At 51.4% G+C, this 26,408-nt stretch overlaps 1 protein-coding gene across 1 annotated transcript in view; it reads left to right on the top strand.

Annotated features, from left to right (window-relative positions):
• The window catches only part of QRICH2 (glutamine rich 2), a 58,117-nt gene extending 32,283 nt beyond the window's left edge, over nt 1-25,834 (top strand). The window contains exons 7-16 of the mRNA XM_054046660.1: nt 503-625; nt 1,362-1,436; nt 2,301-2,465; nt 4,723-4,844; nt 7,488-7,553; nt 9,992-10,093; nt 14,824-14,989; nt 19,114-19,201; nt 21,469-21,591; nt 23,446-25,834. Coding sequence (XP_053902635.1) covers nt 503-625; nt 1,362-1,436; nt 2,301-2,465; nt 4,723-4,844; nt 7,488-7,553; nt 9,992-10,093; nt 14,824-14,989; nt 19,114-19,201; nt 21,469-21,591; nt 23,446-23,648 — 1,233 coding nt within the window. The 3' untranslated portion in view covers nt 23,649-25,834. The remainder of the gene's footprint in view (nt 1-502; nt 626-1,361; nt 1,437-2,300; nt 2,466-4,722; nt 4,845-7,487; nt 7,554-9,991; nt 10,094-14,823; nt 14,990-19,113; nt 19,202-21,468; nt 21,592-23,445) is intronic.
• The last annotated feature ends 574 nt before the right edge of the window (nt 25,835-26,408 follow it).

The raw sequence follows: 26,408 nt of genomic DNA, 5'->3' as shown, positions 1-26,408 counted from the left end.
AGAACTCTAGGCCCTCGACTGCCACTGGGAACCACTTTTTATCTGGACTGTGTCCAGCAGGAAGGGATGTGTCCTGGATACCCCATATATCATTCTGCCCGAGGGGGACTGGGGATTGAGTTCTCTGTGGAGCCTGTCACCTTGAGGTCACTCATTTGCATTGACTAGTAGTGGCTGAAAATCTTTGCCATGGATGCCATATAAGTGACTTGTTCAGTGGCCTGTGTGACGCATGCTGTTGATCCAGATCTCCATGTGCAAGTGAGCCAGTGTCCGTGTCACCAAAAGCACATCCACAGCTGGCAGCCTCAGAAGTGAAGCCAAGCACTGGCTGGGCCCTGGAGAACTGCTCTCCCAGCGGTAGCGGAGAGTCCTCCACGTGAGGGATGAGGCGTCCTACCTCTTGCCCGTGCCAGGCCTGCTCTGTGGTTCGAAGGCTTTGTGTCTGTCAGTAATTATCTGCGACAGAGCTTCACTTTCCCCTCCATTGCCTTTGAATCAGGACGAAGAGCTGCTGAGTCGCATCCAAAACACCATCCTCCAGGTGCAAGGAGACTGTGAGAATCTCAATGCCACCACAGGGAACCTCGTAGAAGACCATCGGCAGAAGCAGAAAGATATCTCTGTAAGTGATGGCAGGGGGCCTGGCTAGAGGATAAGGTGCTGCCTGTACTCACCAAGGATTTGGGTTGCTTGGTAATCAGGAATGTTCTTAGCACTATGCATCCTCATCGTGGACGCTCGTTAGCAAGGAAAACAAAGGGACGGGCAGAGGAGACAAAGGATCCTCTCTCCTGCCCTGGGAGAACCCAACTCATCTGAGGCTCTACATAGCACAGAGGATAGGTAGGTGGCTCTGGACTTGCTAGCCCCTGAGCCGCTCTCTCCTAGTCCAACATCAAGTACTGCAGGGGACTATGAGTCATGCCACTGAGTTGCCTGTTATGATACACTGGGGATTTGCTGAGGCTGTCATCAGAGACTGACCCCAGAAACGTAACACCCACCACAGGCATTAAAACACGAGGGGCCTGACGCCCAGTGAGTCTCTGGTAGGTGAGTGCCCTCTTGAGAGAGCGGAGATCTGGAGAGGGGATCAAAGGGCAGACAGGGAATAGCACATGGACAGCCCTCCTGTCTGCAGGTTCTTACACTGACTAGGCCCAGATGTGCTTCCTTCACCACCCTGCTGTTGTGTTTAGTGATGACTCAAGATATCTGAGCCCCAAGAGGCCTCAGGCTACTAGGGAGCACGTGCAGGTGCTGCTGATGGTCTGGGTAATGACAAGGACTGTGCAGTAATCTCAGCCTCCCCGTTCTCTGACCGGTTTTCATCTCCGCCTCTTCTGTGTTCTGTAAAGCTTCTCTTCCAGTCACTGGAGAAGTTGGAAAAGGAGAAAGCAGACAAGGAGCATCTGGAGACAGAAATTGACGTGGTAAGGGGGTGTGCAGCACTGCTTGGGTGGGACAGACGCACGTGATTTCTTTCACAATCACAGGAGATGTACGTTTAGGCTCTCTATTCAGTGGGAGGTGGTGTGGTCCCCTGGCTAGGATCCCAGGCTGGAGACCTGGGATCTGTTCCTGGCTCTTCTGTGTGGGACTTGGGCAAGTCCCTTCGCCTCTCTGTGACTCTTTTAAATGGGGCTAGTGACACCCACCTTGTAAATTGCTGTGAGATCTACTGATGAAAGGTGCTAGCCATGATCACTTAGCATTTTACATCCTCTAAATGCAACTTTAAGGAGACTCTCCCTGTCGCGCGCACGCTGTGACACTTACAATACCTACGCAGAAGCCGGAATTGCCAGTGGTGGCCCCTTATTTCGGTGCCTCAGCTGCTTAGTGTCTGAATGAGACATCTTGAGCTTTCAGAGGTGCTGAGTACCCACAGCTCCAATTGCAGGTACTCCTGACCATACCAGAGTACGCAAGAGGAGGGTCCATGGTAGAGTCCTCCTGGGGTATCGGTGAGGAGCCGACCCAGGCCAGCCATCTGACATGCTGTGGCAGCATCTGCTTTGATGAGGAAGGGCCTGATCTAAGTGGGCAAAGGGGAGCGGGGAGAAAGAAAATGGATAGAGTTGGAGGATGGAGCCCTTACTCAGAGCACCGGAGCCTTGATTGTGAAGGGAGGGAGGTGTCTCTTTCTGGGGAGTAGAGAGAGGGAGCTGTATGCTCACGTGGGGCCCTGTGGAACGGGAATGCTGGGTGGAATGTCTCTCTTGTGCCCCAGATCAAGCTGAGGTTCTTCGTCCCTCCGCCTCCTCCCAATCACTCTCCTGTCTCCCCCTGGCCAGAAAGCAGACAAGATCGCCCTGGCTGGCAAAGTCAGCCGCACACAGTTTGATGCCACCACGGAGCAGCTGAATAAGATGATGCAGGATCTGGTGAACAAGATGAGCGGGCAGGAGCAGGACTGGCACAAAGTGCTCGACAAAATCTTGGTGGAGATGGACTCCAAGGTAAGCTGGAGCCAGTGCCTTCTGCATGACTCACAGCCCCACCCAGTGCATTAGCCAGCTGCCAGCCACAGGAAGGGCAAATGGGGGAAGGGACAAAGCAGGACGGGATGAGGAGCTTGGTCCATTCTAAACACTGTAAACAACAACAGAGAGTCCTGTGGCACCTTATAGACTAACAGATGTATTGGAGCATGAGCTTTCGTGGGCGAATACCCACTTCATCAGACACATGCTCCAATACGTCTGTTCGTCTATAAGGTGCTACAGGACTCTCTGTTGCTGTTTACAGATCCAGACTAACACGGCTACCCCTCTGATTCTAAACACTGTATCTGCTATAACTGCTGGGGTTTTCATGCAGGGCCTGGGTCCTATTCTCCCTAGGGCCCCTTTATATTACTCTGGGGCCTTCAAGTGAGCAAAAGTTACACGTGAGGCCCTTTCACGCTGCCAGACCACTGCAAAGGGGCCGTGGTGTACATGGGAACCCAGCCAGCAGTGTTTTATTTTTAATTTTCATTTCCTTCTGCCTCCTGTAATGGATCCAGCCCTGAGTCCAGGAGCAAGGGGATTTTGTCGTGCATGCTAGGAGTGCTCAGGGAACAGATTGCCATGTCTCACACACCAAGCCAGATCTGGGACCCCTGCCGGGCAGGGCCAGATCTCATCCAGCTACTGCTGGCCTCACAGAGGGTGCAGGGGATGTGACCCAAGGTGTCCTGCCTCCTATGCATTTAGCCCTTAAACCAGGAGCTCCTTGGGGCAGGGATTCTGTGATAATGCTGAGCATGCTGGTGCTAAACCAGGCATGACTTTTTGTTTTCCTCTCTTCCTATTTTGCATTCTGCGTTCCCTAGCACTGATCGATGTATCCTCTGTGACAGAATGACAGTTCTCTGCAATATCCTCAGTGAACTTCATTGAATTAAGTTAATTCCTTTGGGGTCCATCGTATTAAAAACGCTGTTGTGTGTGTGTTGTGGTGGGATTGTATGTATTTCCATGGGAAAGGTAAATAGGAGACCAGCAGTGAGTGATTAGGCAAATTCACTCAGGTTGTAACATCCCCAGAGAAACCACCCCCCTGGTCAGGCTGCTGTGTACTAGTTCAAACTCCAGGGATCTACAGACAAAGAAAGGGATTTTGGGTAAATAGCCTGATTTTAAACTGGCTCAGGGCCTTCTTCCTGATCCAGCCAATGGACAGGACCCCTGGTCCACGGAGGGCCCCAGTCATTAGGGGAGGGTTGGAAGGCCTGGGCCTACTGAGACCCCATAAGACTGGGTGCTTGTTTTCAGCTGAAGCTGTGAACTTGAAACCACAAGGCAGCCCCTTGGTGGGGGTTTGAAGGACTGCTCCTGCCTGAGCCCATGTTAGGGTTGGGGTGATCTCTGGTAGGCTTATTAGTGTGTGTGGAGGTTCTTCGTTTTTAACATGTTTTCTCTGTAATGCTTTTTACCTCAAGAATGAAAGAGACTTGCATAGAATGAACTGTGTGGTACTCATAACCGGAGCAATTACACCTGTTAGCCAAACCATCTCCGAAAAGAAAGCAAGAGAGTGCCCTGGGGCAACCTGTCTGTGCTGGGAAATAAACAGTGAAGGCAGGGAACTGTGCAGTCTGGAAATACCCTGGTCAGAAGGGAATGAGAGGTGGGAGAAGCAACAGCTGGGGAGCTGGAAGCCAGAGAGCAGGTGCCGTGGCTGGGCCAGTGAGTGGAAATACAGGTGTAGTTGCCTTGAATTGTGACACCCCCTGACTATGGGCTGAGCAGAATTGCCCACCTTGTTTGATGTGCTGCCTGTGTGGTTCTGGTGGTGCCCTGCTGCTGTCCCATCACTTAGAGATGATCTGTGGACATTTGGTGGGTCTAGGAACCTTAGGAGGTAAAGATGGAAAGGCCCCACTCAGTGTTAGATCACTCCCAGCAATCCAAGATGGTTCTCTGCAGTACATTTCCTAACACTTCCTGCCATCTTATTCCAAATGACCCAAGTGATGGAGCTTCCACTACTTTTCTTGAGAGACTGTTCCAATCTGAATAGCAGGGGAAACTTCCCAGGGTGAGATGGGACAGCCTATGATTTCCTTTGCCTAGCTTCATCCCACAGCCCCTGCTTCTACCTCCATATCTCCCTTTAGGAAGCATCTCTCTTCTCCTGGGTGTTCACTGCCTTTGAATCCATTGGTGAGCCATTTGTACACACGCATACAAATGCGCACATGGCTTTTACGAACTGTGCATTGCCTTGCAGCTGGACCGCCTGGAATTAGATCCCTTCAGACAGCAGCTGGAAGAGCGTTGGAAGGCCATCCGGAAACAGCTGAAGGAGAGCTCTCCGCAGTACGAAGCGGACGATGCTGCTGGAATTAGGAAGTAAGCACATCCGGAGATGGACAGCTACAGCTTTAGGGAAACACATTAGACCGAGGGATTGGTCTCTCTGATTTCCTGGGATAACCTCAGCCAGGTTGACTTCTCTTGGGGCTTATCTACTTACAGAAGTTCTACCACTTTAACCATGCCAGGATAGTTAAAGCACTACAATCCCCTAGTGTGGATGTAATTATACCAGTATAAATATGCTTAGATCAGTACAGCTGCTCCATGCAGGAAGGGGAATAACTATAAGTCAACTTTATCCTGGTATAACTGCATCCACACTAGAGCTTGTACTATAACACAGTTGATTTAAAAAAAAAAATAATCACCCTCCTAGACAACATAGCTATACTGGTATAAAAAATGTGTGCAGACCTGGCTTTAGGATTTTTCTAGTGCTCGCCTATTCAAATACTATTGCAACTTTCCTGATCTAAAGGTGTTTCCAGCTTCTTTGCTCCTGTCGTTCTGTTGCAGGCAGAAGCTCAGTTGCAGAACAGGGAGGCTGTTAACAATGAAGATGGAGATTTTCAAAGCTGCCTAAGGGATTGGAAATGAACAGGCATCTAAATCCCTTACACAGGTTTGAAAAATCCTGTCTTAAAACCTAAGAGCTGGTAGCTCTTGAAGTGCGCTAGGGACTTCAGTGTTGCTACTGATTTTATGTGGAAGGCCATCAGATACTGTGGTGGTGGGCAGCAGTACAGAGCCCTTATATAAGAGAGATCACTGCCTCTTCAGACAGAGCCATTTGGAGGAATATGTGAGGGCGGGTGTATGGTTCAGTGATTACAGTGGAGATTGGGACTCATGACTTTTATTCCTAGCTCTGGACAGATTCATTGTGTCTTCTGGGGAAGCCCCTTACTGCCTCTTTCTGCCTCGGTTTACTCATGTGTCATATCTACTTAAGAACTTCACAGGGGTTTACTCCTCAAGCGGTGTCAAGATTCACAAAGTGCTTGGCAATCCTAGGATGAAAGAAGTGAAGTGAAACTTTCCCATGAGTTTTACCAACACAGTGAATTGCCACCAGTTGTGAGTTGTCCCCTATGTAGGGCCACTAGAGGGCACCCATGCTCAGTGTGTAGGTCCGATGCACAGGCCCACACACTGCAGGGGCTGCCAGAGAAATGAAACCTGGGGGGTCCTGTTGCACCCTGTTAGCCAGATGACACAATAACAGTTTTGTATGGCCCACGTGTTCTGTAAGATACAGACAGGGTCTGACATCCAGATTCCACTTCCCAGCCCACACATGTACTTGTGTGCTTTCTCCTTTATTGAACCTAACACTGGGAGGGGTGGAAAATAAAAGCAAACAAACTCTGAAAAGATGAGTCAGGTTTTCCCCCAGCATCAGGCAACCTCTCGGGGGAAGACAGGGGTGCCTATGTGGTTGATTTCAGTTTTGCCTGTAGGGTGATCTTTACATAAATGGGCAGGTTCAGAGCCGCCATACAGTCCCTGCAAGAGAAATTGCGCTTTCATGTCAACTCAGGACAGGTTGCTGATTCATGACCCTATCCTTGCATTATTAATGTTACGAGTGATTAGGAGCCGGATTGTTCTGGAGTTTGGGGTTCTTAGCTACCTGCTCTCTGAAAGTGCAGATCTGGGTCCCAGTTCTGTGCCCTCTTCCCCCCACAGCATTAATAGGGTTGCCTAAGGTTTATGTGGGTGCCGAATTCCACCCCTTCATCACAGTTCTGTGCCAAGTGCATGTGCTTTTAAGCAAATTTTTCCTGGTGTGTTTAGTGCTGATAGAACTGCAGACTGGGTGTAGTGTGTAAAAGACCAGTGTATATGATAAGTGTGGACGTGGGTGTAAATTTCATATCCATCAATACATGTGTGACACCCAGTGCTTGGTGTGTAAAATGATTTCATAGCAGTTACAGGTGCAAGGTTTATGTGTACGACAAAACTTAATCACGCTGGCAATAACAGCTAGTGGTTAGCGCAGGAGAGTTGGCGTCAAGGCCGCTGAGCCTGCCTCTGATTTGCGAGGCGACCTCGGGCAAGTCACTTCCCCACCTGTGCACTGAGGATAGTGACATTGGCCCACCTCACAGGGGGTGTGGAAGGAGTTAATGTGTCACTTTGCCCTTGGTGTTTATTATTTGTGTTACTGTATCGCCTCAGAGGCCTAGTTGACCCCAGGGTGCTAGGCACTGTACAAACACAGCACAAAAAGAGTCCCTGCCCCAAAGAGCTCACAAGCCAACTATAGCCCCTTTCATCTTAGTAACTCTGAGTATTATTATCATTATATATTACAAATAACTGGCCAGATCCTCAGCTGGTGTAGGTAGTTCCATTGAAGTCACTGGAGCTGTGCTCATTCACACTAGCTGTGCGTCTGGCCCAATACATAGAAATACCGATGTAGTTACTTGAATAAAATTAGTTCCCTGGCCAGTGTATTGCTGATATGGTCACCCAATGGAGCTATAGAAATATTTCATGTCCCAGGTCACCGTTCTTAGCGCCCTCTGTGGCTCCTCGGTGGTCCTCTAGGCTTGGGGCTCTGTAACTTCTTATTCAGTCCTATTGTCCTTAGCACAGAGCCAAAGAAACCGTTTGCCCCTGGGTCCAAGCCTGTAATGATTCCCATGTCTGGTTTCATCCCAACAGAAGACTGATGGCTCATTTCCACTGCATTTCCTGCGACAGGCCTCTGGAAATGGTGGTGCCTGGCCCGTAAGTACTGGACTGTGTTTCCTGAGCGCATGGATGCAAATGTTTTATTGGCGTAAACGTGGCTCTTCAGAGTGCTGCGGCCTTTTACAGGTGGGGCTGGTGGGCAGCCGCTGCTCATGGTCTCTTCAGTTCAGCGACATGGATTAAGTGACATGAGGAAAGAAATAGGGTGGGGGAAGAGGGGCAGTGATGTATTTTCCCCATGTTCGGGAGGGAAACAACATGCCTCCCCCCACATCCACGTACACCGTTTTCACACTGCTATGCCCCTGTGTGCCTTAGCATGGTGATTCAAACACTGGTGACATGTCCCCAAGGTGGGTTCGGAAGCTGCTTTTTGGGGGCACCCCTCAAACTTCCTGTTGGATCTTAAACAAGTTTCTAACCCTTATGGTGCAGAAACCGTCCCAAATGTGACTAGCTGCAGTAATTCGGTTCATTGGCTACAGCTCACAGGAACCACCTTACCAGATCAAACCAACGGGGTCACAGGACACAAAAGGGGGCGGTTTGGGTGCCAGGGGTAAACCCCTTGCTCCAGTGGTGTGAGCATAGAGCTGGAAGCCAGGACTTCCTGTGTTGTTATCCCAGCACTGCCACTGGTCGAGCTGGTTGGCTATTTTCCAGGGGAACATTTTTCCATCAGAAAATGCCAATTCTTGGACAGTGAAACATGTAGATCAGGGGTCAGCAACCTTTCAGAAGTGGTGTGCCAAGTCTTCATTTATTCACTCTAATTTAAGGTTTCGCATGCCAGTAATACATTTTAACGTTTTTAGAAGGTCTCTTTCTATAAGTCTATAATATATAACTAAACTATTGTTGTATGTAAAGTAAATAAGGTTTGTAAAATGTTTAAGAAGCTTCATTTAAAATTAAATTAAAATGCAGAGCCTCCCGGACTGGTGGCCAGGACCCGGGCAGTGTGAGTGCCACTGAAAATCAGCTCGTGTGTCGCCTTTGGCACGCGTGCCATAGGTTGCCTACCCCTGATGCTGACAAAAAATCTGTTTGAAAAAGCCCCTGATACAAAGCGTTCCGATGATGTCGGAGCATTCCATGGCGACAGTTTCAGAAGGGACCGTTTTGGTTTTGAAATGTCTTTTATATTACAAAGGGATACAAATTTAAAACCCCGAAATCAGAACAAAAAATGGAATTTTGTTTTGCCAGAGTTTTCTAATCTCTTCTCGCTCCCCCCCCCCCCCCCGACCCATTTTGGAACAGAAAAAAATGTTTCATTGTGTGGAATTTCACACAAAATGTAAAAACTGGGTCCCGTCCAGCTCTGCCACTGACTTTGTATGTGGTCTTCGGCAAGTCATTTAATCTCTCCATGTTCTTGGCTGTAAAATGGGGGATAATAATATTTTATTGACCTCTTAGGAGGCTAATAAATCAATGACTGTGCAGAGCTTTGTCCACAGAAAGTGCTACAAGGGGAGGATTATAAAGTAACCGTTTTCAGGAGCTCATCCTCCCCTGACCCTTTCTGTCAGACACTCGCTGTGTCGTGCTATCTCCAATCCCCTGTGCTAGGAATGAATGCTTCATAGCACCTGCAAACTTGGAAGAGCCGTGATCAAATGAGATAAAGCCTTAATCTCTTTAACTCGGGCATATCAGCTGCTAGAATCTGATTGACACTGAAGTGGGAAAGCAAGGACAGTCACCAGAATAGCGACAGGTTTCAGAGTATGAACTTCAGATGCAGTTGGCCCGATATTACGTATTCCATTCCTGCGCTGTGGCCGGGGGTGGGGAGGTGAGGAAGGGGGCAGGGGGCAAAGATAAATTTAAATTCCTTTGGCACTCCCCACATTCTGGAGCCTTGCACAGTCCTGCCCAGCCCCCTGTGTAAATTAGAGCAGCCTAAGAGCTGCTCTAACTTCAGCTCTTTTTCCCATGGTCCCTAGGAAGTAGGGAATAGCTTTAGTGCAGTGCACTCTGGCCATGCCCCCAACGTGACCCTGACCCCACCCCGTGCCGGGGCTGGCATGGAGCCCCAAGCCCAGCTCTTCACTGGTCAGGGAGGCCCCTTGCCCAAGAGAGTTTCTCAGGGGCCATTTCTGCCTACTTTCCGACCCCTTTACACTGCCAGAGGGGCATGAAGGTGTTAGTGCAGGGATTAGAGTCTCTCTGGTGCTGACCCCATCCATGCTTTAGGGCCCAGTAAACTTCTCCTAGCGCTGGCCCTGGAGCAGCAATGGGAGAGATCGATTCAATCCATGATTCGTTCTCCAGGCTTCGTGTACGCCTCCTTCTGGACGGCAGCTACAGCGCCATGTGACCATGCTCCATGTACAAATGAGGGGCTGAGATCTCCCTCCGGGGACATGTGGCAAACCCCAGACATGCCAGGCAGTGGATTTAATAACTAGGGATGTTTGGATTTTCTCCTCTTCTTCCCCTGACCCCTTTGCTTATTGACTTGCCAGGACCATCATGACCGTCCCCTCTGTGCCGGGGTTACCATCCCACCGCTCCATCCGGCCCTACACCGTTTACGAACTGGAGCAAGTCAGGCAGCACACCCGCAGGTACGGTGCATGCGGGAGGGAGGGGCCTTTACTCCTAGTGTTGGGCTTCACGTGTGGGTGGGGACCAGAGAACGGGGGTTGAGAGGGAAGAGCTCTCCATCTCCACTGGGAGTGGTGGCAGCGCAGAGGTTCCTCTGCTAGCAGAAGCTTCTGGTGTTGACTGGGCTGGAGCAACAACTGCAGCTTGGACCAGCCAGCCAGGCGGGGCCTTCCCAGGCCTGCCCTCCATTTCCGGCTGTCTTGGAATTAGCAGAATGGGGACGGTCCTCCCAATCCCCTTTCCCCAGTGTGGCAGCTGAAGGCATCACCCTACTGCAGGCCTGCTCTTCCTAGCAGAGTGCTGACTGCCTTCTCCTAGGGAGACTGGCCACTCTCCTGCCCTGGGTTTCGATGCACTGAAGCCTTGTACTGCTGCAGTTTGCTAGTTAAGTGAATGCAGCTTCCTTTCGCTCCAAGCCCAGAGCTGGAATCCATACACCTGCCGGGTCATCGAGAGGGGGAGGGGAATTTATCCACGCTGTTGTGAATTGGATAGGGGCCAGTGCTGCTCTCAGGGACACCTATGTGTTATGTCCCAGATTACAAATCAAGGCACTGAGATGAGGTACCTAAGTGTCTGCACAGCAGTCATTGAACTCCCAAGGTCCTGCCCCAGCACAGGCTGGGCTCAATGTAAACTCTGGGATGGGTTCTCTAGGGACCGCTGCTTTGGTTGTTCGAAAGTCCTGGTCAGGGGATGTCCCTAGGAGCTTACATGGAGCAACCCCATTGATCTCCTTGGGGGTTGCACTGGTGTCAGTGAGAGCAGACTTTGGCCATGCAGACATTTGCAAGGAGTTAACTGACCCTTTCTCCCCTCGGCCTCACAACCCTGCACAATAAAACCTTTGTAAATCCTCCAGCTGTGACGATAGCAGGTTGTGGGCATGAGCACAGCTCCAAACTCGCTGCTGGGTGATGCCCAGCCCCACGTCACATGAACAGGGAAACCCAAAACTCTTCTGTGGCAGAAAGAACGAATCACTTCAGCCAGTGTGCAATGAGTTTTGCGGGATCTCAGCCCCGTGGAATGAATCCACAGGAGAGAACCCCGCACAAGTGGCCCCGTTTGGTTGACATCTCCTCGGGGAGGTAAAGGGCTGAGTAAGTCCTGAAGAGTGAAATACCTTCTCAGATCCGAGGGGTCGCGGCTGCATAGGGCTGAGGCTTATCTGCATGAGGGAAGCCTGCTCTGCTGCTAACACTGCTTTGCAGATGACTAGAGGACTTCAGTCTCCAGTGCTGTCGGGGTGGGGTTTCAGCCACCTTTCTCAGGACTCAAATGGGCTGGTACAGCCCGGCTCACCTGTCCTCGGGGTCCTCATCCAACTCCCCAAACAGTGTAATGGCCTGATCCTGCCGCCCTTCTGCATGTGAGCAGCCCCCGTTCGAGCCCGCGGGACTAGTCGTGTGAGCAAGGCTGGGGGATTAGCTCTAACAGCGTCCCAGCCCTGGGTAACCGTATGACTTTTCCTTTCCTTTCCCCTCTCTGAATGCATCTCCTCCTCCGCCCCAGTCTGAAGTTAGGGCTTAGGCCCTTCCCTCGCTTGGATGCGCTCCAGCTGGAGAAGAGCGCGGGCCTTGGCAAGCTGCGCAGCATCCACTCCAAGATGCTCATGGACATAGAGAAGGTGCAGATCCACTTTGGGGGCTCGGCGAAGGCCAGCAGTCAGATGATCAGGGAGATAATGCAGTCGCAGTGTCTCAGCCCAAGCCAGTATAACAAACGGTAGGAGAGCAGGTGTGAGTAGTGAGTATATAGCCAGAGAGATGGGGGGAGGGGGGCTCTTAGCCCTGCCCACACGGAGAGCTCAGCTCGGGCACATACGCATTCACCACAGGGGTTGCTGATAGGGCAACCTGATACCTGCTGCGTACAGAGCCAGGAGAGCCTCAGGTCTGGGCAGTCATCAGCCCGGCCCCAGTCATTACACAATATAGAGCCTGAGCCCGTGGAGGGGCAGCTGGGAGGGACTCACCCTCTTTCCTGGCTAGTTGAGCATGGCTGGACGTATCTCACTTCCCTTGGTGGAGTGTCTTGACCTTTCTGTAGCGCTGCTCTCAGATACAGACAAGCTGTGCTCTGTACCCGCTGAGGAAGATCTCTCCCCGCAGGCCGTCCCGAGGAGAGGGTACCACACTGCAGGAGAGTCCTAGGGCAGAATAGGGTTAGCTATTCAGCAAAGCAGGATTATGTGACCAGCCAGGGGTCAGGCCCTCTTTGGCATCGTAGGCACACAGGACTTGCCCTAGTGGATCAGACCAATGGTCCAGCTAGTCCAGTATCTTGTCTCCAGCTGTGGCAAGTACCGGATGCTTCAAAAGAAATTGCAAGAACCCTCCAGTGGACTGCTATAGGGACAGTTCCTTCCTAAGTAATCCTGAACGGGTAGCAGTTGGCTTCTGCCCCTGAAGCATGACCGTTGATATCTCTTACAGACTTTTATCCTAAGTGACGTGCATACTAATCATGGTACAAACGGGGTCCAGTCTGATCCTAGGGGATAGCATGTGAGGTGGAAGTTGATAGATAGATAAATAAATAAAGCATGGGAAGGGGGGCGTAGAAACTGCCCCTCGTAGTCAAACTGGCCTTTAGACACCAGAAGAGTTTGAGGGGGGGAATATTTGTTTGGCTCCAGTTGTGATGAAGCCTGTTCTGGATCTGTTGTCATGGCAGCTACTCACATGGATCTTCCTCTTCTGAGAGATCCTGGGTGCTTTTAACTGCTGTATTTGAGATGGGCCAGGTTCTGCCCCAGACCCACTCCCTTACCCCCACTCCGGATGGACAGCGCTGATCATTAGACCCACGCTACGGCAGACAGCCCCCGTCTAATGGGATGCACCACAGGGCAGGCACACCTCAGTTACCATCAGTAAGGCGGGCCTCAGACTCCAGCCTCCTCTACTGCTGGGCCCCTGGATTTGTGTGTCTGTCACGTCGTTTGGGGTTTGCCATGTGGTTTGCGCTTTCAACCCAGATTGGGGACTGAGCCTGGGCCTGTGAGCTGGGGGTGTCCCCAGGCTGCGCCCCGCTCTGCACATCGCTCTGTGGGACTTCTCGGCATGTGTAGGTTTCCCTTTGTCTGCGGTTCAGCAGCCTGATGATAAGCAAATCTCACAGACCCCAGTGCTGGAGTGATGAGGACTCCCTGGCTTTGGGAAATGGGCCTTTCTCCTCCGGAGACCCCGCCCTGGGTTATTCAGGCACAAATGAAAATGAGTCTGAGTTCGTCCCATCTGCACATGGGGTCCCTCGCAAAGGGCCTGATCCTGGGAGGGGCTGATGGGTCCCCAATTCCCATTTAAAATAGTGGGAGCTGAGGGTGCAGAGCATGTCTCAGGACTGAGCCCTCCCCGTAGTGTGGAATGACTGGTGGGGTGTGCTTGGGAGATGCCCAGGTCTGCAGTGAAGTGTGTGTGGGAGGAGCTTGTTTGGCACCTGCCCATGTTGCGTCTGGCTCCAGCCAGAGGGTTTGTCCCTCACTGCTGTGAGCCCCAAATCGTAGAGATGATGCGCCCAAATCCAGACCAGAACACACTGGATTCTGGAGCAGTTCGGATCCAGCCCCATCTCTAGCAGGCTGAACCGAAAACCTGGATCCAGGCTTTGGGGAAAGTTTTGAATTTGGATCCAACTTGGCAACTTGGGCCCCTCTCTATAGGTCAGAGGAGAATAAGAGGAGACCCAAAGAGTCCAATGGGTTGTCCTGAGGGGTGAGTGTTTCTCTTTGCCTAATACCCAGGCCTTGAATCCCATCTGTGTCAGGCCCCTCTCCCCACTGCTACCGTGTTACTGTATGGCTGCACAGGCAACTGCAAGAATTGCCTGCTACTAGAAGGTTGTCCCTCCCACCTCAAGGCTCCTTGTCCCTTCCTCAGCCCCCTCTCCAGTCTCTTCTTTTCCCTGTCCCTGTGGTCTTCATGGAGTTCACAGCTAGCTCAGTGTCCATGCGTGGGGCTCCAGCAGTAGCAGCCAGGAATGCTATGCTCCTGGTAGCATCCCTGGAAGGGGTCACTTTCAACATCCTTTGAAGGTGACCTGCAAGGAGAAGCTAGTCCCTGAAAAGATTTTTTGTTTGTTTGTTCTTTTCAAGTCCCTGGTTTTGTTGGAGGGACTTGTTCGGGATCTGGGAGCTTTCTCAGCACATAAATGAGGGGCTGAGAGAAAGGGGTTGAGACTTTAACAAAGACCACTTTTCCCCCAAGCGTTTGTCGGGATTTGAGTTAAATGGATGCTAACAAAAATGTGCCCGTCGTTCTAAACAGGCTGCACAAAAGTCACTTCCCCTCTCACCAATCAAGCGTCAGTTTCATGGTATCTCAGCTGTCAGGATCTCACCAGGTCTCCAGTTGTCCACAGGAAAAACAGGATAGGCAAGCTAGCAATGTCTAGTTTACAAACATGCAGGATGTTTTTTAAGAGCCATACCCCTTCCAGGCTTTCTTTGTCCCTCTTAAAGCCGCAATAAAGGCCACACACCCAGTTACTTCCCCATCACAGGTCACTGGTAACACTGGGGCGTGGCAGCAGGAGGCTTTTGTTTCTATGGTGACTTACGAAGATAGAAAGCCTGGTCTCCAGAAGCCAGCTCGGTTTTGCAGTGTGCGCTGGAGCTGGGCTGTCGGGGAGGCTTTCTGCTGTTTACCTGGCTGAGTTTGCAGCGTTGCCGTTCACTGTCCCACAGTGACAAGATGGCGGAGATGGCGGAATACGGTTACCTGTCCATGCCTCGGCGCTGCGGCGGCAGCCACACCCTCACCTACCCCTACAGGCGCTACACACGGCTGCAGCAAATCGCCCAATGTATGCCAGTGCATCCCGAGGAGACTGCCATGCTGACAGTGATGAAGGTATCCGGGGCTGGGATGGCAGGGAGGGAGAGAGACCAAGAACACAGCTGGCCTGACTCTCCACCGGCCCACCCCTCGCGTGACCATTGACACCAGTGCAAAGTGGGTGTAAAACAATACCTGGTCATGACAGAAGTGCGCTACGCTCTTGCTTTGCACTGGGCTCCAGGGATATGCAAAGCAAGGGAGAACCAGACCCGGAGTGTGCAGTGTGCTTGCTGGTGGTACCCAGAGAGCTGTCTGGGACATGGGGCTGGCCCCTCCACCTCAGTTCCCGCTGTTGGATCACAAGAAAAACAGTTCTATTCCTAGATACAATCCCAAGTCAGATTGCCCCAGAGCCAGTCTGGATCTTGTCTACAAGATGCTAATAATTTTGAGTCAATAAAATGTATCTTCTTCATAAGCCTTGACTACGCTCGGGACGTGTTGCAAAGACGACCCTCAGTTGCTAACACCACTTCAGCTCCATGGTAGCTATAATATTGAGCCATAGATGGGGCTGCTGCCGGAATTTTAAGTCCCAGGTCATCTTACCCTGCTCAGAGCAGGTCTAAAGGAAACACTACTTAAACCACAGCAACCCAGCTTTTGCTACCAGTGTTGCTAATCACAGTGGAAAAGTCTCTGACTTGACCAAAACAGGCTGTTGTGGTTTCCATTGGGGAATTTAACTTTTGAATCATCTGGCAACGTAAGGCTTTTTAGAAATCTTCCTTTAGCCAGGGCCCTGTCTGTATCTGCAGCTGTTGGATAAGAAACGGTGGTCAGAGCTGGTAAGGGTGAGAATTAGTCGGGCCTTTTTAATCACCAGCTTTTCCAGGAATAGGAGATGCAGGAAATGTTGGGGGAAGGAAACCCTTTGGGCCAGGTGTCAGCTGCATGAGTGTGTGTGTGTGTGTGTGTGCGCGTGCGCTGCACTGGTACTGTAAAAGGGCCTTACACAGGCTGGAAACACCCCCATAGAATTCCCTGGAGCAAGAGGCCTTCTGGCTAGTGCAGAGCTGGTGTGAAGTTTCTACACTGACAAGAGGAGTGTGTCAGGCTTGCCTGGGGTACACCACACTGTCTGCTCTTGGTTTCTCAGGGGCAGTGGGAAGTAGAAGTCAGAGGAGCCCTAAGGCTGCTCCAGTTTATACTGAGGACCAGGCAGACCCAGCAATAGCCTCAGAATAAGGGGAACATGAAGCCACATTATCCCCCAAATCCCTGCCCCAAGTATGGGACTGGAGTAGTTGAGAATCCAGCTGTTTGTTCCTAACCGAGTTCCTCCTGAATACAGAGGGGCTTGGAGTATCTGGACTCTCCAGAACCCCTAGCACCCAGAGACTCTGAGCACCACAGCTTATTTTCTAGCTTCTCTAGCAGTTTCTAAAGAAATTCCACCCTTCCCCACCCCAATCTTGGGTGCAGAATAACCCCCAATGAGTCAGGGACAGCAGATGCTCCAGCTTCTGTCTCTCATTCCCAGCTCCACCCGCTCCTGACCGGGGAGGTCCACAGAGGTCAGACTAGACGGTTAGGATGATCCCCTTTGGCAAAGATGGCAGCACAGAGAGTGAAGCAGGAAGCAATACACTCCCTCTCCTCTGCCCCCCCACGAACCCTGCTTCCACATCTCCCCAGCTGCCCACCGAGATGCACCTGCCTCCCAGATACCTCACCCCTCTGCTGTGCCTTTAGCTCCAGCGCTTTGCACAAAGGCCCTTGCCAGGCCTGTCATCGTGACTGGCCAAGTGGCTAGAACACTGGACTGGGACTCAGGAGAGCTAGGTTCTGTCCCGGGTTCAGGGTGTCCTTGGGCAAATCACGTTACTTCCCCGTGCCTCGGTTTCCCTATCTGTAAAATGGGGGCAATGATCCCGTGGAGTGCTTTGAGATCTATTGATTGAAAAGAGCTATGTAAGAGCTAGGGGTTGTTTTTCTTATTGCACCTTCTGCTTTTCAGGAGACCTTTTCCCTCACAGGCCTGGCCCCCCCGTAGAGTCCAAGATGGTCAGAGAAGTCTCAGTCCCTGGGAAACAAATCTCAGGGCTATATCCCCTATTAATAGTTCACATACAAGCCCACAATTAATTCCCTGGGGCGGGTGGGGGCAGAGAAAGAAAGGCGTGATTGGAAACACCCCAGACATGGGGTTGGGGCCTGTTCCAAAAGGGACACAAAGTCAGGGCGTTCCCAGGTGCCTACAGCCCCCCTCAGGCCCTGTACAGTGTGCTGACATGCCTGGTTGCTGCGCACTGCCGTCAGTCAGAACCGGCTCAGCCCTGGGAATGCGCATCGGAGCCTCCTCACCGCCACTCCACTCTCCCCTGGCCTGTCCCTGCCAGATCTGAGCGAACAGAGCAGTGTAATGGAGGGGGAGGGAGAAACAGTGCGAGGTTGGGCTACGGGGACGGGGTAACAGCGATAGAGAATTGGGGGGGAGAGATGGACTATCCAGGGCTCTGAAAATTGAGACTGAGAGTAAGAGAGCGAGACATGGAGATGGGGATGAGGATGGTGTGACAATGGCAGAGATGGAGAAGAGACGTGGCTTGGAGGGGCAGGGAGGAATTAATGGGTGGAGTAGCTGCCTGCATTAAGGAAATTCTTACCATCTCAGTGTGGTTACATCAGTTAGCGACACTGCACTGATGCAAAGCTGGGCACGTAGCTTGATCCCATCATTCAGTGACGTACTTTACCGTAGGTGCAAAGCCCACTCTGCATCGGTGCAGCACGTCCACACTCAGGCTTGATACTGGCGTAACTCCCTTGATGTAGCAGCGCACGTGTGGATTTCCTTAATGTGGATGGTGCCCTAGGTACAAAGGGGTCGGCGCAGGGCAGCATTCCCGAGCGATACTGGTGTTTTCTAGTAAATACGTGCGGAAGGGAAAGGAGGTGACTGCAGGGTGTTGAACCCGTTCACTCTGCTGCTGCGTGGGGGTCTGGAACAGGTATTCTTCTTTGCCTGAATGGAGGTTAGAAATGCTAATAACCCTCTGGGGTTGGAGCCAAATCCATTCTGTTTAGGTACCTGTATTGTGCCCATCCCTAAGATATTTGAGCATCTTCCAGTATTAAGAATAAACCAGTAGCATCTGTCATGGGACATTTCCGCTCCCTTCCTCCTGCCAAGGGGAAAGGTTTTGTCCCTGCGTCTTTACAATGAAATATTAACACCCCCTTTCCAATATGCCACACGTTGCTTTGTGGAGACAGCAAGATTGAAGCAGTAGATCTAGGATAACCTTCTCAAACATGCCTAGGTGAGTTAGCAGTGAGTTCGGAGCCTAAGGCCCCCTGAAAATCAACATGATGTCAGCTCCTAAGTGGTTTAGGAACTCTTGAGTCCCCAGGTCTCAATTTTAGCAGTGTAAATCCAGAATAATTCCAGTAGCCTTTTCAGATCCGAGACCAGAATCTGGCCACCTGGGTGTAATTTCCTTTAATGTACATTTCAGACCCTGATGTGTCTGATGCCCGTTCACCTTTTGGTAGAATATTGTTTGCTCTTCCGTGGCAGGACTCCTCTCAGAGAACAGATCAGGGTTTGTATGGAACTATAGGAGTCACTATCACCCTCTCTCTAATACCAGTGTCGTGACTGTGAAGACCATGCGTACACAGAGGATGGGACTGATATGTGTGGTCCCGCTCTGGACAGTGACTACATACAAACAGCCACTGCTGACTTTAGTGACTGAAACAGGTTGTTACTGCTGTTAGCCCTGGAGAGCCAGCACAGCTCTGGGAGCATGAGCTAGATTCTCTTTTGTCTCATCAGCACACCCGTTAACCAAGTTCTGACCGAGGATGGAAAGAACCCAGCTTGACTCTCAGATCCCAAGTTGAGTTTGGAGGGCGAGCAGTTAGAGAAGCTAGTGGTTTACTTGCAAACTGAGCAGATTGATCTGGAGCCACTAAGAGGCAGTAGCCAGGAGGCCCCAGCAATGCTGTTCTTACCGAGTCACTGGTCTGCGTCGAACCCCCCTGGCCCATGCCATCCAGCTCATTCCCAGGGGTTTTCACTGTTGTTTTCTTTTAAAAACGCTGGGCATTTAAAAAGAACTCTGTCCCCAAGTCTGACTTTAACCACTGGCACCAACACCAGTTCTATCTTTGCGTTTCCTTCCTAGCATGAAGAGGTGGATATCCTGGGCCTGGATGGACACATCTACAAAGGGCGGATGGACACTCGGCTCCCATCAATTTCAGCCAAGGATGGTAAGTCTCGGATCCTCTGTATGTTTTCTTTGGGGAGCCTTTGTTCATCTCCTGCCTGTTGATGGACTGCAACTGTTTCTTTATCATGCTGGCCAGACAGAGACTGAGGAATGTGGGATTTAGAGAAGAGAAGGGTGTTTCCCCTTTCGTCTGTTCCTCCAAAACGGATCTGCTGTCCACGTGGCACCCTGAAAAGGGCCACTGTATGATGGGAGGCCTTTATCTAGCTATATTAGGTAATTATATCGTCCTCCAGCACCTCGGTATCTGAGCACTTGACAATCTTTAATGTATTTTTATCCTCCTCAACCACACTGTGAGGCAGGGCTGTGCAGTTATCCCCATTGTACAGATGGGAACTGAGGCACACCGAGTGACTTGCCCAAGGTCACACAGGAAGTCTGTGGCGGGATTTGTTCCAGGCTAGCACCCGAACCACGGGATTGTCCTTCATCTTGATTCCTTGGATGGAATCTGCTGCTCACATGACCTCCGGCCCTCTCCCCAACCCCTGTAAATCGGTATCCTTAAAACAATAGCTTGGGAAATGGGAGGTATGAGCTCCCTCGGAGCCTGCTTCAGCGCTCTGCTCATCTCAGACCTAACCGTTGGCTCAGGGGTCGGCAACCTTTCAGAAGTGGTGTGCGGAGACTTCATTTATTCACTCTAATTTAAGGTTTCGCGTGCCAGTAATACATTTTAACGTTTTTAGAAGGTCTCTTTCTATAAGTCTATAATATATAACTAAACTATTGTTGTATGTAAAGTAAATAAGGTTTTTTTAAATGTTTAAGAAGCTTCATTTAAAATTAAATTAAAATGCAGAGCCCCCCGGACCAGAGGCCAGGACCCGGGCAGTGTGAGTGCCGCTGAAAATCAGCTCGCGTGCCGCCTTCGGCACGCGTGTCATAGGTTGCCTACCCCTGCTCTAGACCCGGCTATAGCTTCCACGCCCTCCCTTGGACCCAGGATGGAACTAGCTCTAGCCCATGACTGAAATGTTGCCCCCTCCACACAAACACAGCCCACCAAGGCTAGAGGCAGAACTTGAAGAATGTGCCCCTACTGCCCCCTGTTGGCTGCCGTGGGAATGGCTCCCAAATTCTGCAGAGCTAGGCCAAACTTCAGCCTATGCAAGAATGCATAGGGCAGTGGTGTCCTGCCACTGAGTAAGGGGGAGCAGCCAATGGGACGCTGGGAGGGGAGGGGTCAGAGAGCAGCCAATGGGGCTCATGAGGTGCTGGGGATCCCCACCGGTAGCCAGGGCACTACACCAGAGCATGCAACTGAGCCAGTCAAAAATGGGAGAAAACTGGGTCAACAGTCAAGCGTCCCATCTGGCACTTGTGTGCATCATTCCTCTCTTGGAATCACTGCCAGGTGACAGCAGCAGCTTGAATGAACTTGTCCTTCCCTTACAGTCCTGGTAGCTCATCTGTTCTCCTGTAGACTTTGCCAGTTACATAACAACGTGCCCGAGGCGGGTGGCGGTTTTGGCAGGGCAGAGCTGTGTGTGCCTGTTCAGATCTGCATGCTAATCCCCAGGAATAAGGAGAGCACCCAAGGGGCTCAGCAAATGCATCAGGTCAAACCTTTCCCCAAGGAAATGAAGGGGCAAGAACTCTGGGGTCTTTTCCTGCCTCTGCCATGGGCTGGGGAAATTGCATGCTCGCTGCCTCAGTTTCCTCATTTGTAAAATGGGGATAATAAAGCTTTCTCATTAATGTATGTAAAGAGCTTTGAGATCCTGGGTTAGGGGACACTGTAACAGCACCCAGCAGTATTGCAGCACTGATTCTATGTGAGCTTGGAATGCAGCCCCCTCTCAAGTAGCTGCTCCTTAACACTGAGTGCTAGTAAACTCCCCATGAGGCATTGTGTTACTTCTCCGATACACTTCTCTGCAAGGTACACTGCACTTGGTGAAATACACTGCAATCTGCTATTTTCCACTCATCCCAGCTTCCTGGTCTTTGGGTGGCTTCCCGCTGTGTGGCCACACGCAATGGGGTCCCACAGAGACTCCACCGTGAAAGGTCCTTGGACAGCAGATTCTCAGGTCACTGACTTGAATGGAGTTCCACCAGGTCCAGGAGATTCCATCAGGGATGCATGTAGCCCAGAATGTCTAAGGCTAACACCCATCTCAGATCTGCGCAGCACTCCCATGGGCAATCCTCTGCGGTAGCTGAGCCACCATTACCTGGTGGCTCCACATGGCTCCAAGAACTGTTGAAAGCCTCACTTACCCATATGCTTCCCACCAGGTCCTTTGAAGTCCAAACCCAAGCTCTCCCGGTCTTCATCACAACGGCAGCCGACCCTGATGGACACAGCTGGCCTCCCGGCACGCCCGCACAGCGCCAAACTGTCTTCCCCCAGCAATTCAGGTACCTCGCTTGGGTCTAGATGGGAGCTGGAGCCCCCTGAGAATTTACTGTCTGATGAGTGTGTGCTACTGAGAGGCTCCTAGCGGAATCCTCTGTCTCGTTCTCTGTGTTCCTAGCAGAGATTCCCCCCACGTGGAGCTGGGGTAGGTTATGCCAGGCTCTGTGGAGGTGCTGAGGTGAGGAGAGTTCAAGGAGGCTTCACCCCTCCCGAGGGACAAGACACACCAGTCTGCCTCTGGAGTCCCCACTAACCACGGTTAGCACAGGAGTATTTGTGCCCAACTGCTGCAGAGGTAGCCAGCAGAGGGGGCATGAGTTAAAGAACAAACCTGCTTCCCATCACAGCGCTGAGGCTGTTTGTCAGGACATCAGCGATAACAAAAGCTGACAAGGAAATAAAAGCACCCCTGGGACACTGACAGGCTCTGTAAACCAATCGGGGGGGCGGGGAGGATGATGGGGGGGGGAATCACTGGGGCCCTTGCTCCATCCGTGGGGAAAACCCATGGAGGGACAAGAAACAGCCACATGCAAAGCTTCCTCCCAGCCCCATGCAGGTGTTTCAGCCCCCCCCCCACCACCACCACCACCTGAGATCTGCAGGTGGGAACCTCCCCAGCGCCCGGCGCTGCTCCTCATCCTCCCCACAGGCAGTTGCTCCAGCACCCCACCCAGTGGGATACTCGCTGCGTAGAAGGGGAAACGCTGCTGATTCAATCCACTCAGACTGGAGGGGAAGCTGCTCTCTGGTTCCATCCACCCTGAAAAGGGCCACACATGGGAGCTAGAGAGATGGGCCGTGGGGGAAAGCAGCAGTGCTCCCCGCCCCAGAGGCAGGGCCTTTTCTGCCGTCCCCTCAGCGCCGTGTGGCTGAGGGCAGCCTGCAGCCCAAAGCAAGAAGGAAAGACGTGTTCTTGATTCCAAGCTTCGTACTGGTGCTGGGGAGATATCGACCAACATTGCAGACTCTTCTAAACTAGCGCTCAGCGGTGTCCTTCATAAAAACACCCTGATGATGGATGGATTTGGGATCTGTTGGCAATCCCTGTGTCAGCCCATCCATCTGTTCGTTTTGGGAAGGGTGAGCTGCGTGATGCTGCAGAACCATGTGATCTGAGCCGTGATTTAAAACACAATCAGCTAGAACAACTGTAATAGAATATGGCCTGAGTGAAAAGCTTGCTGGGAAAGCACAGAACCTCTCAGCACAGCTGAGAACAATATTCCCCTCCCACCATTAAAACAGAGACACACAGCATTTGACAACGTACATGCCTTCAGCAGGAAGAGCACGTGTTTAGCTTGGTAGAATTGGGTATGGAAAGAAAGAAGGCAAAAAGTTTGATTGGACAAATGGATTGAAAGCAGCAAGGCTGGAGGAAAAGATCCATCAATAGATATGTGAAATAACAGATTGCATTGGGATGAACTTCACACAGAGGGACAAATTCTCTGCTTCACTGAAGCCCCACACTTAATTTGCTCTTCAGCAAATTAAGTGTGGGCATTGATGTCCTCAATAAACAAACATGGAGTGGATGTCAGGAGCAGGCTTAGGACATGGTGGAAGGTAGGGGAGATGGATGGATTTGTAGAAGAGCATGTCGATGAATGGGTGGACAGAGTCATAACAACTGATAGTTGAAGGATAGAAGCAGGGTAGGTAAATGAAGGGTGGCTGGATGTAATAATGGATGGAAAAGAGGCTGGATGGGGAAGAATCAGGAAATGAGGGATGGGGAAGGCAGGATGGATGGGTGATGAGTGCAGAAACAGAGACACGGCCCAGGATGCACGGAAAATCAGACAACTGGATAATCCGTCAGTTAAATCGTCTGCAATGTTTCCCTGTAGGTACAGCTAGGTCGCTAAAGGACAGGCCCGTGTCATCGGAGGGTCGACTGTCCCGAGTGGACCTGACCCATCTATCAACTTCAACACCTCCCCCTGAGGAGGGAAGAGAGGATTCTCCCACGCAGGAGAAAGAAACCCTAGAGCTTCAGCTGGACCTTTCCATGCGCCGGCGATCGGCTGAGCAGCCGGCTCCGTTACAGTGACTGCGATGGCAGGAAAGCAGCGCTCGCTGACGGAAGCCAGGCAATAAAGAGTGAGCAGAACAGAGAGGAGGCTGTGTACATGCATCGCGGCGATAGGAACAGGGAGCTTTTTGTGCGGTGCTTGCAGCAAACAGGACCCAGGGCGGTTCCACGCAGCAGCACTGGTAGAAGGCGGAGGTGGGCAGCACGGTCAGTCGTGAAAACAATTCGTCCCTGGCCTTTGCAAATCCTCCCCTCACTGCTGCTAGCTTTGCCCGAGTAGATTTTGCAAATACCAGATCTTCTGCATAAGCCAGTTTGACACCGGCTCATTTCAACCCCGGGGATCTTGCACTGTCCTTTGTCTCACAGAGCCCGACGCACCTCATGTGCACAAAGGGGAGTCTTTGAAACCGGACTATTGGTGACTTGTTTGAGTGAAAAGCACCAGAGCAGAATGCAGCCCAAAGTTCTCCCCCACGTAGGGAGATCAGATGTCCAGATTTTATAGGGACAGTCCCGATTTTTGGGTCTTTTTCTTATATAGGCTCCTATTACCCCCATCCCGTCCCAGTTTTTCACACTTGCTGTCTGGTCACCCTACCCCCACGGCCCACCCACTGTCCTCCTCGGTGGAGAGCTGTGGCTCACTATGGGCCCTAAGTAGCTACTTGGAATGCTGCATGCTGGGAGCTGTAGTCTTCATAGGCTGCACCTTAGTACCGAAGAGGAGGGTAGGCTACAGTCTGCTCTATTCTGTGCACCTTGGCGGTGGCCCTTGGAAAGCACCCTAGCAAACGACTAGTGCTGCCCTCATGTGAGCAAAGTCTGAGCTCCATGACAAGTAAGGACTGGTCCCTCTAGATGTCAAATCAGGGTTTGTGAGGCAGGCAGGGAGGGGATTGAGCACCAGGGTAGCTGCCTCCCCTCTCCCAACCCCTTCACACAGTGCTTGATCCAGCATGGGCTTCTTGCAGCTGTGCTCAGACTGGAGTTGGCAAGAGAGGCTTAATCAGAGCGATCGTTTCTAAGCAAGGGGCTACACACTTTTGGTGACTGCTGTCTTTCCTACAGCAGGGCAGTGCCCGTGCTCCGGGAGTCATGAGAAAAGAATCTGTTGTTCTGTCGTTTCCTCATCCGGTGAACACACAGGCCTCTGATCAGAACTGCTCTTTCCTCCGTGCAGGTCTTTGCTTCCCTGAACGCCTGGGCCTCAAATTGGGGATCAGGCAAAGGGCGCCGGCCCCAGCTAATATCATCTAAACTTCCCAGCCCTTTGTTTTCTTTTGTCGGTGAGGAGAAAGGGCTTTGAGAGGGAGGGAGGTGATAGTGCTGAGTGATTTGCGGAGGACAGGTGGCCTGTAGATAAGGCACAAGACTGAATGTCAAAGCCAGGTTCGATTCTTAGCTCTGCCACTGACTCACTGTGTGACCTTGGGTGGACTCCTCCGCTCCTGTATGCCTTCATTTCCACCATCTGTAAAAGTCCCTGTTGTGAGGCCTTGCATAAAGCACCTTGAGATCCCTGGATCTGTGGAGCTGTACAAACGCAAGGGAATGCTATGAAGGGTTACAAATGATTCCAAAGCTGGGGAGACAGATGTCTAGCAAACCGACTGGAAAACCCCACCTATAATCCACCTGGCTTGCATCTAAGTTCTTGCATTATTATCCCCATTCCTTGATTCAGTCTCATGCACTTTGTGCCTGCTGCATTTAACCTAGCTGCATGCTTTTCATTTTCATCCTCTCCATGGCTCTGGTGCCGGTTTGATCATCATTTGGAGCTAGCATTGAGAGAGAGTGAGAGAGAAAGAGAGGACTGTTGTTCTTGCCTTAGAGTGCTGGAGATGCTTTGGACGGCCCTAGCACAAGAAGACAAACCAAAGTCCAGACTGCAGGCGGCAGGTAGCATTTCGTAGTCAAGGAAGGGCTGAGCAGTAAAGACGCTACGATGCAGCTTGATTTCAATTCTCTGCTCACTCACACCTTTGTGTGTCCAGCAGGTTTCAGTAGGCTGTGTTGAGAGAACTAAGTGTCAGTGTAACCAATACTAGACAGATCACTTGGCACAATTATTGTGTAAGTCCTCCTAACTGGGTTAGTAATTACATAGGGTTTACTTGATTAATGCCCTGTAGCTACTTCCTTGCGTGCTCCCAACATTGTTTTGTCATTACACTTGGCCAATGGCATCTGTGACTTAATGCAGGTATCAGAAATCATCACACGCCTGCTATGTAACGTGACCCATTGCCTGCCACCAACCTTGCAAATAACCAAGACGCTCTCCCAGTAAATACATGGCACAGGCTGTAATGCCACTTGCCCTGTTACTAAATGTCCATCCCCTGGCACTTGTCTTATAAACATCCCGCCACTACCTGTTCTGTCATAGTTGTTAACCTGTAAATATCCTGCCTCTGCAGTGTTTGCCCCTGTGCTGAGGGAGGAGGAGGGACAGTTGGGGACCGTTGTCCCTGCCTTCTGAAAGCTCCTGCCAGTACACAACGAAAGCAACAGTGTTTCTGTGAGGGGAAAACTTGAATGAAGTTTATGGTATGGGCTGGCTCCAGCTCCCATTAGAGTCAATGGCAAAACTCCTGTTGACTTCGATGGGAATCAGGCTGGGTGCTGAATGATTTAATGTGAAGGACTTGACAGTGTGGAGCGGAGACCAGCTTAGAGAGGAGGGACCAGGGGAAGATTCCCCCCTGTGCAGGGGGCCTGGACACAGCCTCTGCACCTCTTACAGCTAGGTCCCACGGAAGCTCTATTTTG

This window comes from Malaclemys terrapin, chromosome 13 (assembly GCF_027887155.1).
Source record: "Malaclemys terrapin pileata isolate rMalTer1 chromosome 13, rMalTer1.hap1, whole genome shotgun sequence".
NCBI lineage: Eukaryota > Metazoa > Chordata > Testudines > Emydidae > Malaclemys > Malaclemys terrapin.
Note: the sequence above shows the minus strand (reverse complement) of the source record. Positions and strands in the feature narration are given on the sequence as shown.